This window comes from Rhinoderma darwinii, chromosome 1, assembly GCF_050947455.1.
Source record: "Rhinoderma darwinii isolate aRhiDar2 chromosome 1, aRhiDar2.hap1, whole genome shotgun sequence".
Lineage (NCBI taxonomy): Eukaryota > Metazoa > Chordata > Amphibia > Anura > Rhinodermatidae > Rhinoderma > Rhinoderma darwinii.
Genome location: NC_134687.1, coordinates 659281036 through 659292576, shown reverse-complemented (window position 1 = coordinate 659292576; position 11541 = coordinate 659281036). Strand labels below are relative to the sequence as shown.

The 11541-nt window shown below is 42.1% G+C and overlaps 1 protein-coding gene across 1 annotated transcript; it reads right to left on the bottom strand.

Moving 5' to 3' along the window:
• Positions 1-1348: 1348 nt before the first annotated feature.
• Positions 1349-8766, bottom strand: LOC142707629 (uncharacterized). The gene is made up of 4 exons (XM_075848353.1): positions 8685-8766; positions 6582-6679; positions 6308-6416; positions 1349-3437 (listed from the first exon to the last, which is right to left on the bottom strand). The coding sequence occupies exons 1-4, from the start codon at positions 8764-8766 to the stop codon at positions 2311-2313; spliced, it is 1416 nt and encodes a 471-aa protein (XP_075704468.1). The 3' UTR covers positions 1349-2310.
• Between the last annotated feature and the right edge of the window lie 2775 nt (positions 8767-11541).

The window sequence follows — 11541 nt, the reverse complement described above, 5'->3', positions numbered from 1 at the left end:
GTCTTTACCTTGACTTTTAACACATTAAATACACAGTGGCTAGAACCCTTATCTTGACTTTCTCAATGACTTTTCAATGGCTTTTGTTGTGTGATATCACGCTGCAGCACGTTATCAGTCAAGTTAAATTTGGCTACATCTGTAGTTATCACTTTTGCCTTGTGACATGGTGCTCCATCATGCTGGAAAAAACATTGTACATCACCAAATTGTTCCTGGATAGATGGGAGAAGTTGCACCTGGGTGGTTGGGAGAAGTTGCTCCTGGAGGATGTTTAGATTCCATTCTTTATTCATGGAAGTGTTCATAGGCAAAATTGTGAGTGAGCTCAGTCCCCTGGATGAAAAGCAACCCCACACATGGATGGTCCCAGGATGCTTTGCTGTTGGCATGACACAGGACTCATGGTAGCGCTCACCCTTTCTTCTCTGGAGAATCATACTTCCAGATGTCCCAGTCTGAAGGGGGCTTCATCAGAGAAAATAACTTTACCCCAGTCCTCTGCAGTCCAATCCCTCTACTTCCTGCAGAATGTCAGTCTGTCCTTGAAGGCTTCTTTGACACCAGGCCAGCTTCCAAAATCCTTCGCCTTACTGTGCGTGCAGATGCACGGACTCCAGCCTGCTGCCATTCCTGAGCAAACTCTGCACTGGTGTTAAACTGATTATGTGCGGTCCAGCTGATTCTGACCACATGTCGTGTTTTATCCAATGAACAACTTTTTTGGTATATTACATGTAGATATTTTATTGTATGTTGGATTTTTATACAAATAATCACATATGATGTGTAATGAACTCTGGCTCCTTATATACACCCTCTAAACAGTTTTTTTTATTGCTTAAAAAAGCTCTCATTGAGACTGAAACGTCACTGTCTGATGTTCCGGTGATTAAAACCCTTTTTTTACTAGAGTGCTGCTTCCCTACTATCCTTTTCTACATTACATGGGGAGAAAGTCGCTCCCTTGAAGCCCTGCACCAACCGCAAAGGTTTTTTCTTGGCTACTGTGCTGCTCCTCACAAGTTGATTTTTTCTATCTATCTATCTATCTATCTATCTATCTATCTATCTATCTATCTATCTATCTATCTATCTATCTATCTATCTATCTATCTAATGGTATGACTGGTACTAAGGTGGCTGCTCAGGGTAGAAGCTGGTAAAGTTGCAGGCCAGTCCCTATCAGAGGGTTCGGTGGGGAACCTGTGTCACGGCCTTTGTGCAAGTCTTTTGCTAGATACCCAGAGAGGAGACCGAAGCCACAGTAGTATGTAGCAGGTTGCGTGGAGTGTAGGAGAGGCCTTTGATGACCTATTGCTCCTGGAATGTGTGGGGGCAGGGGGGTGGGGAAGCCAGGGCACTGAGAGTTTCTCACTGCAATCGGTGAAGGCAGCCGATGGTTGACGCTCCAATATCTGTGTGCTGCCTGTCACCAGGCCGGGAAGATAGGATGGACCCTGGGTAGCCCGGGTTGAGCCTCTCTCTCTCTCGGAGTTACTAGCGGGGAACTTTATACTTCAATTTATTGACAGTGATACTTCTCTGCTCTAACCTAAATGCATATGCGATCATCCTGAACTGACAGGCTGATCGCACGTGTAAATAATGAACTTAAAAGAAGGACATGTACAGATGGCACCCGAAGAGTATCCAGTGCGCTTGCGCTGTCTCTGGACGAGTCAGAAACGAACAAACGAAAGCGCAGAAGAGGGTCCGGAAGTTCAGTATAGTTTAGGCATGGATGTGCTCAGTCTTTTGCCTGCCAATATCACACACTATTATGGACCAGGGAGGCGTGATGGAGGGGGATAGGATTTTCTTTACCTGGGTCATGGCTTTCTTAAAATGGAGAAAAAGGCAGAAGGGCTGAAGAGTTTATATTAGTAAGTTTTTTGTTTTGCCTCCAGTCACATATTAAACGCCTTTCATAGTAAAGTGGCCAACCTCTTTTATGCAAATTGCCACAATAAAAACCGAAGCAGCAAACTTTGTGAAAACAAAAATTTGTGATTTGTGGAACTGCTTTTCCAACATTGCTATTCGGCAGATATCAGGAAAGGTTAAAGGACGTTTAAATTAATCTCACAAAGTGACACATCAGATTTTAAAACAATGGGGCTGTGTTCACAAGTCCATAATTGGCTGCGTCGCCAAGGGGTTATTGTCTGTGAATAACCGGATGAGTTAAAAATCCTTTTTTGCTCTTATATCTTTTCCCACATTCCAAACAAGAATATTTATTTTGTTTAATTCTCTGATGAGTTTAAACATTTTACTTCCATGAGAACATTTTCCATGAATAGAACATCAAAATGACTTCTCCCCTGTGTGAGTTTTCTCATGTCTAACAAGATGTGATATTCGTGCAAAGCATTTCCCACATTCTAAACATGAATACGGCTTCTCTCCTGTGTGAATTCTCTCATGTCTAACAAGATGTGATTTGTCTGTAAAACAAAGCCCACATTCTGAACATGAATAAGGCTTCTCTCCTGTGTGAATTCTCTCATGTATAACAAGAAGTGATTTATAGGTAAAACATTTCTGACATTCTGAACATGAATACGGCTTCTCTCCTGTGTGAATTCTCTCATGTCTAGCAAGATGTGATTTGTCTGTAAAACATTTCCCACATTCTGAACATGAATACGGCTTCTCTCCTGTGTGAATTCTCCCATGTATAACAAGAAGTGATTTATAGGTAAAACATTTCCCACATTCTGAACATGAATACGGCTTCTCTCCTGTGTGAATTCTCTCATGTATAACAAGAAGTGATTTACAGGTAAAACATTTCCCACATTCTGAACATGAATATGGCTTCACTCCTGTGTGAATTCTCTCATGTTTAACAAGACCTGATTTATCTATAAAACATTTCCCACATTCTGAACATGAATACGGCTTCTCTCCTGTGTGAATTCTCTCATGTCTAACAAGATGTAATTTATCTGTAAAACATTTTCCACATTCTGAACATGAATATGGCTTCTCTCCTGTGTGATTTCTCTTATGTACATCAAGACTTGATTTATATGAAAAACATTTCCCACATTCGGAACATGAATATGGCTTCTCTCCTATGTGAATTTTCTCATGTGTAACAAGACGTGATTTATATGGAAAGCATTTCCCACATTCGGAACATGAATATGGCTTCTCCCCTGTGTGAATTCTTCTGTGCTTAAAAAGACCTGAGATTTTTGTGACCTGTTTACCACATTGAAATCTTTTACCCCCTTTCTGAGCTGTACTTGTGGTAACAATCTGTGATTGGTTAGGAGAAGGTTCCTCATTATTAGGGGAAATATATAGCAGATCTTTACTGTGAAGTCCTGGATGTACATTAATGGTAATCAGGTTTTCTCCTGAAGACTGCTGCTTGATATCTTCATCTTCTACTTCATAATTGATCGAGTTCTCATTGGCATGTTCTGTTGGGATTAAAAATGGATTTTGTGATTTTTATATTTTTCAAAACACAAAGTAGACACATTTATGACCTATTAAGCTGCATGCAGTTTTTTTTTTTATATAGTCAATCAGAAGTGGATACAGCAGGAAGGAAAGGTTTGAGCCATTACCTTCAAAACCACCACGGGCTTTGGCTCAAAAAACTGCACCAAATACTGCCCCAAAAACAATGCCAAAATCCACCCTTATAAATCTTTAAAAAAAACACATTAAATGGACTTTTCATTAAAAACTTCTGTTAATCTTCAAAAAAATTCTGTTTTATCCTTGCAAAGTCTGTATGAAGTTACTGCAACTAGGTGACTCCTTTTCTATAATTTGTTGTCCACCCGCGGTTGTCCTGCAAATTCAGTTTCTAGTTACAGGGAAGAGTAGACAGACTGCAGATAATCCTCCCTGTACTCGTAGCCTGCCTGAACTCTCTCATGTAATCCCTACAGTAGCTGCTTGCATCTTTGTCTGCTTTGTTGAAGATTTTTTCTGAAGTCCCAGCATTTCTCTGTCTCCCATGTGCACTTTACCCTAGATGTCTAATGTTTGCTGCAAGTATTTCTCAAGAATTTCTAATAAGCTGTATGTACAGGGTGCTCACGTCACGCTAAATATTTGTCTTTTGCAGAGAATCGCAGTGACCTCACAAAAACCTTGGCAAAATTGTACAGTTTTGCTTTTATTTCTAAGAATTTTCAAAGCTCTAAAATGCGGGTACGACATCATAACATCGTTGGGGACTGAGGAGCGTGACTATTTTGAACTTTTCGATAAAAACATAGGTGCGCTTTAAAAACTATCAATGATAAAGTCCAGGATTCTGGCCTACACCCAGTCACCACTTATAATACATAAACCTTAACTTGATAAAACAAACGTATTTAATAAACCTTAACCCTGTTGGACAAACCAATTGTTAAGGGAACAGGCGGTTTCCTAAGATCACCATGACTACTGTTCTAGCTTCTGGGCGGTTCTGTTTTACTTTGAGCCTAACTCTTTTTTCTGTCTTTCTGCCAGTTAGGTGTGGGGTTGTATTTATACCTGGCTTCCTCCACCTGGTCTTTGCTTGTGATTTTCCAAGTCTTCTGGTGTTCTGATCAAGCTCTGACACTCCCTGTACTTCTGGACTTATTGGAAACTGACCTCGGCTTGTCTCTCGTTAAACCCTTGTTTACCGATTTTGATTATCTGCTCCTGGCTGGTTCTGACCTCTGCTGTACCCGATTTCCACTTGCTCTGTTTTGGACTTTCTGTTTACCCTCTGGCTGTCTGGTTATCCTGTTCAGGTTTGCCTGCATTGAACCTCTTATCCAATACTGAATTCTGTTAAGACAACCTGGGTTCTATGCTGCAAAGACCATCCCACCTTGCGGTCGGCTCTGGTGAAAACCTTAGAGTAGCCTTAGACTCTGTCGATCAGAGTTGTGACTGATTTGAGGTTGCGGTTTTATTTGCACGCTCTCTCCCGGCAGTCCCCACCAGCCTTTAGTAATCGCTCAACTTGCAATTCCATAACACCCACCTGTCCTCTGCCAACATATTTGACCCTTTAATACCAATTGGTAATCACTTTATTACAAGAACCTAATATTGTCATTGACAATCTAGTCTCGGCCACAGATAATGCGTCATGAGACAAAGCACATCTAAGGCTGAATTCACGGACATGACAATGACGTCTGTGTATCCTAATTGCTGCACAGTCACGGGAACACAATTTTATAGAGCATGTTTAGGATGTAGTGGAATAGACAGAGTAAGCTTATTAATCAGAATACGTAATAAAGGTTTCCAGTACATTGTTATATCATTCTACTAAGAATTCAGGCTGCTCTAAGGGGAAAGAGGGTCCTATCAAGTACTAATAAGGCGGACCTAGTGAAGTGGCCTCTGAGTGCAGGTGATCATCACTGAAACATCTTTGTATGTACAATAATTACATGTGAAATACGAGCTTCCTAATAATCATGGATCTGGAAGATTCGATTACCCAGAAAAAAAAAAAAAAATCCCATTGTGACTTGTGTGCAGAGTTGTCATGGGGATCTTGTGTGTTTTCTAATAATTCCTCAATTCTTGTCCCAGCCTCATATTAAATATAGAACTATAATGAGGATCTTTCTTCTCAGATGTTATTATTAGGGGATTAGTAATGGTTGAACCAAATAAATTTCAAAAAGCACCAAAATGTATGTTTTTTTTTGTTGTCTATAACAAAATGATGCTTAACGCTTTCCCCCAAAATGTAAGTGATTGGCGGTATCTAGTTCCTCCACAATGTACTGACATTTATAGTAAATTCAGAAACGGCAGATTTGTTACAGAAACTTCTGCAGATGAGACTCATGTGAATAGAAAAGTTTCTCTGCATGAATTTGTGCAAACCTCATACAGATGAATGAAAAAAGTCTCAGAAATTTCATGCGTTTCAATTCCTGAGTTGTTAATGACGCCATGAATTTCATGCGTGTTTTACAAGCGTCTCATCTGGAGTTTTTTGTTTTTTTATTCATACATTTGTAAGATATTTTTTTCTGCCGTTTTTCAGGTTCTATAGAGAATCATGCTGCGTTTTTAAAAAAATGCTGCGGAAGCAAAACATGTACCAAAAGGACAGAAGAAAAAACACAAATAAAAAACAGCCATTGTGTGCAGTGCATTTTATATTTTACTATAAACTGTCGTGTAACATCTGCCTGAAAAAAAAAGGCAAGAAAAACCCCACAAAAAAACAGACACCGTGAGGGTTTCACACACAGTGCGAGGCTGGAAATGTCAACGAGAGCCGCCTATCAGCAAACCTCCCAATTCACTTTCTAATGTTATTATTACTGACCTCTGGTAACTCCTCCTGGAATTTCCTCCTCCACTTCACTGTTACACGGTTGATCGCCCCTCATCCGCTCTTCTTCATCCTCCACTTTATTATTAGTCAGATCTTCCCCCTGATTTCACAAATGTAACAATTCAGTACAATACAGCAGAGAGTGCGAAGAATCTAACAGATCAACATAAGAAACCACCAAAATCTATGACCGCAGGGCCAAAAAGCTCCACACACCCCCCCCCCCACCCTATATAGATCTGGTATAGGGCTCAGCTTCATCTACCTGATAATCCTCTGGGACATTGTGGTTTTCCTCTGGACAGTCCTGGGAATACAGAGGACTGGGACATCTCTCTGGTGGATTTCTCCTACTGGATCCATCTGTAGGAAACACACAGTGACTGAATACATGACTACTGTATATCTGTCTATATATCACACAATTCTCTCTACACTTCTATGTTTACTGATCGGAGCCGAAATTACAATGTTGTGCTTCTCACCACCTGCACCGCAGTCCCAGTGCTTTGCAAACCGCAGGCCTATTGTTGCCTATCAGAGTGAATGGTGGGGAACGGCTTTCTGCTCCACCATAGTATCCAATCACATTTGCCTCCTAAGGTTGTGAATACATGTGAAATCGTCAGGATGCATGGACCTATTATAAGAGCCCCGTGCCAACCAAAAGAGTACCAGGTCGTTGCCCTGGAACAATACCCACTGCTTATATGGGAAGTCAAAATTTTACGAGAGGGAACCCACGGTCAGACAAAGTACCTGTAGTAAGGAAAACAACTATTCCAAGTTTCCTCTCTACAAGGGATGGGAAACCACTGAGGTGTTGGAGGAAGCTCTACGGTTATATTCCCCTATGTTTCCTTTCCCTGGTGCTTTTATGGCAAATGGGGAAAAAATAATATTTCTGATTACATTTATCGGTAGTTGGCTTTCTGTGTAGACCATGATAGCACCATGAGAGAGACGACCCACACTGTCCTCCTCCATATATACAACCGTAACATTAAAACCACTGACAGGTGAAGAACATTAATGATCTCGTGACAATGGCGCCTGACAAGGGAGGGCGGGGGGGGGGGGGGTTTAGACAGGAATTGAACAGTCAGTTCTTTAAGTTAATGTGTTTGAAACATGGAGAAATGTAAAGTTACAAGGGCCAAATTGGTCAGAGTATCCCCAAAACTGCCGGTCTTGTGGGGTGTTTCTGGTATGTAAAGGTGTAAACGTTCCTACCTACCAAAAGTGCTCAAAGGAAGGACAACCGGTGTACCGGCAACAGGGTGATTGGCGGTCAAGACTCATTAATGTGCATGGGGAGCTCATCTGGTCCCAACCCACAGAAGAGTTACTGTACGACAAATTACTGAAAAAGTCACTGCTGGCTATAATAGAAAGGTGTCAAAACACGCAGAGCATCGCAGCTTACTGTGTATGGAGCTGTGTAGCCGCAGACCAGTCAGAGTGCACATGCTGACCCCTGTCCACCACCATAAGTGCCCACAATAGGCAGTATCAGAACTGGGGAATGGAAGAAGGTGGCCTGGTCCGATAAATCCCGTTTTCTTTTATATCATGTGGAAGGCCAGGTTCGTCACTTACCTGGGAAAGAGATGGCAGCAGGATGCATTATGGGAAGAAGACAAGCCGGCGGAGGAAGTGTGATGATCTGGGCAATGTTCTGCTGGTCCTGGCATTCATGTAAATGTGACACGTACCACCTACCTAAACCTTGCTGCAGATAAGTACCCCCTTATGTCAGCGTTATTCCTAACGGCAGTGCCCTCTTTCAGCAGGATAATGCCCCGCCACACTGCAAATATTGATCAGGAATGGTTCAAGGAGTGACTTGTCTCCAAATACCACAGATCTCAATCCTATCGATTATCTGTAGAATGTGCTGGAAAAACAAGTCGGATCCATGGAGGTCGCACCTCACAACTTACAGGACTTGAAGGATCTGCTAATGTCTTGTGCCCGATACCATGGAGATGCCACGTCCCCATGGGTCAGAGCCGTTTTGGCAGCATGGGTGCGACCTACACAATATTAGGCAGGTGGTTTTAATGTTAGGGCTGATCGGGATAGACAGAGAGAAACATTTTACATAGTTACATAGTTAGTGGGTTAAACAAGGTCTAAGTCCATCACATTTAAACTTTTTAGAATTACAACCCCCAGTTCACCCAGAGGAAGGCAAAAAAGACTCTTTATAGAGGACTTGTCGGCTCTCCTAACACGTCTGTGTAGTAAATACTTGTATTCCCCATGAATCAACAATTCTGGGGCATCTTTTCTCAGAACTCAACGTTATGCCGTTCCTCTGTTATTCCTACTGGAAATATAAGAATAAATTGAGAAAAGGTGTCACCATTCCACTTGTGAAAGAGTCGTTTCCCTACACCTTCAGATATTGTCAGCACTTGTTGGACATTGTCAGATTGTATGGACATGCCCCCGGCTGGTAACACCTAGATGTCAAATCATTCATACATTTATAGGAGGAATAACAGAGGAACAGGACAATGCAAAGTCATAAGAAAAGGTGATCTATAATTGTTAAATTATGGGAAATGCAAGTACTTAATATACATAACGAATTCCAGTAGATCCAGAGGAAGGTGAAAACCAATCATCACACGACAGAGACCCAATTCTACATAAAGTGGGAAACACCTCTCTGCCCCCGGCTGACAATCGGACAGATCCCTGGATCCACATTCTACATTACTACCAGTGACCCTGTATATTGTGTCTTACAAGGAACGTGTGATCGGAGATCAGGAATCACATGTCTGTATATACTGAACATGAGAAAATTCAACAAAAAACAATAATATATAAATTATATATCTATATCTCACCTTGTGATGTGCGCGACCGGTAGTTCTCCATCATGACCTCCTCGTACAGATCCCTGTGTCCTTCTAGATACTCCCACTCCTCCATGGAGAAATAGACAGTGACATCCTGACACCTTATAGGAACCTGACACACACAATGATACAGTCATCACCCAGACACCTCCAGCGCTGTTACTGTAGAATTTCACAGCATTCCCAGCAGTGTCACCTCTCCAGTCAGCAGCTCAGTCATCTTGTAGATCAGTTCTAAGATCTTCTTCTCATGTATCCGGGAGTGAGGGGGAGGCTCTGTGATGGGGCTCTGACTACTGTTCCATCCTCCTGACTCATGGATGATGGGAGTCGTACAGTCACCCGATGTCTTCTTCACTATTGTGTACTCCTGTGTATGGAGAGAGATACTTAGAGAACTGAACACAGTATTCCCCCCTCAGTAGAAATAGGGAAATTGTGACCCCGCTGTATAGAGCTCTAGTGACCCCACATCTGTAATACTGGAGACCACACCCACAAAAAGACATTGAGAAAATAGAACGAGGACAAAACTAAAAAGGAAATAATATTGGGGGGACTAGATGGACCATGTGCTCTCCTCCTGCCGTCATCTTCTATGTTTCTATATAGAGGTCATCCTGATCCTCCTGGTTCCTGGTCATTCTCATTGCTCTACAACATTACTATTGCTGCATTGGTGACATGACACATAACTGACCATATTGGTGGCTGATCTTCAGCTTTTCTGCTGTTGGCTTCTTGACGTCACTTGGAAGGTATGGACGCTGTTATACAGGACACTGGATTCTTCCTATTACTTCCTATTATGTATTGTCCCTTCCCTATGTGTGACTTGTTCTATAATGTAGAAAAGTTTACCTCTCCGCTCAACAGGTAGATGATCTCCAAGGTGAAGTCTAATATTCTTCTGCTCATGTCATTCCTGTCCTTGTCCATCCTTGGTGGGTCACTCAGGAGAAGGAACGTTGTGGAGGAGAAGATGAGAAAACTGGAGGAACTGGAGGATCTAGTACTGCAGACGTCTTTATGAAGAAAGGAGAAGATGGAAATCATACAGGGGACAACATCATGTGTGACATACAGAACCTCACTTATTCATCATTGAGAGAAACATCTTCTCAGAGCCGTCACCACATGGAATAAAGGGGTATTCCCAACACGGACATTTCTCCCCAGGATATGCCAGAAATGTCTGATAGATGCGGCTCCACCTCTGGCCGTGCTCTGCTGTCCGGGCTGGTCAGGGGACCCCCGTTCTCCACATAGAGATGGGACCCTCATATATCAGACATTTATGGCATATCTCTCAGGTGAGAAGAGTAAAATGAAGACATTTCCCCCCAGACAATGAAGACCTGACTCCTGACAACCTGACACATGGCGGATACTGGGGAGACATTGCTGACATCTCACAAGACATGGTGCACACCATTCAGTCAGTGTTTGATATGAACTGTGAGGTTCTGCATCAGCTGAGGTGACATTATATAGAGAACATGCAGTGTGATCTCTTATCCTCATGTTATAGCGCAGGTGGAGCGGAGCAGAGTGATACAGTGTTTTGTGGGATAAGATTCAGTATAAACTTGTATTTTACTCATTTAACCCCTTCCTGCACAGGACATTTACCGCTCAGGACGTGTTCACATGACATAGGGAAGACCGGACACCTGCTGCAAAGGCCGGAGACCGGAGAGGACTACGATTATAACCGTTTCACCACTTCGATGCTGTGGTCAATAGCAAATGAGGCACCTAAGTGTTTGGGAGGGGGCTCCTCTGTAAGACCATCCAAACCTCGGATTGTGGAGTAATGATAAGTTGTCAATTTCAATTGTGTAGAAAAAAACAAAACCTAAAATATCATCATTTATAAGTCCGGTCATTATTTTTGAAGTGATAAAAACTTCCCCTTACAAAACGTTTTATTCTGGATGTTTTTGAACTATAAACTATTTAACTAATAAATGATGATATTTTACGACTTCTTTCAGCGTGAAGTATAAGGAGCTCAGAAACATTATTGTAAAGTGTCTTCCCATTTGCGGTCAGGACTGGATGACATTATTTGGGATGGTGTAAGAGTTATTCCAGAGAGACTCCAACACGAGGACAACGTCTCCCCCGAGTTTATGTGAGAGTGAAATACGGAGTCATACTTGTGTCACCACTGAAGGTTATTTCCACCGTGGTCATAAAAAGCCGATCCTGGAATTATAACAGAGCTACAAATAGTTCTTCGTCTTGTACAGATAACGGGGTGTCACTAGTAAGACAGATATAGATTATATTACGGGGCGTGGCTTAGGCATGGCGGTGTGAGGACGCGTGCGACCGCAACTCCGGACT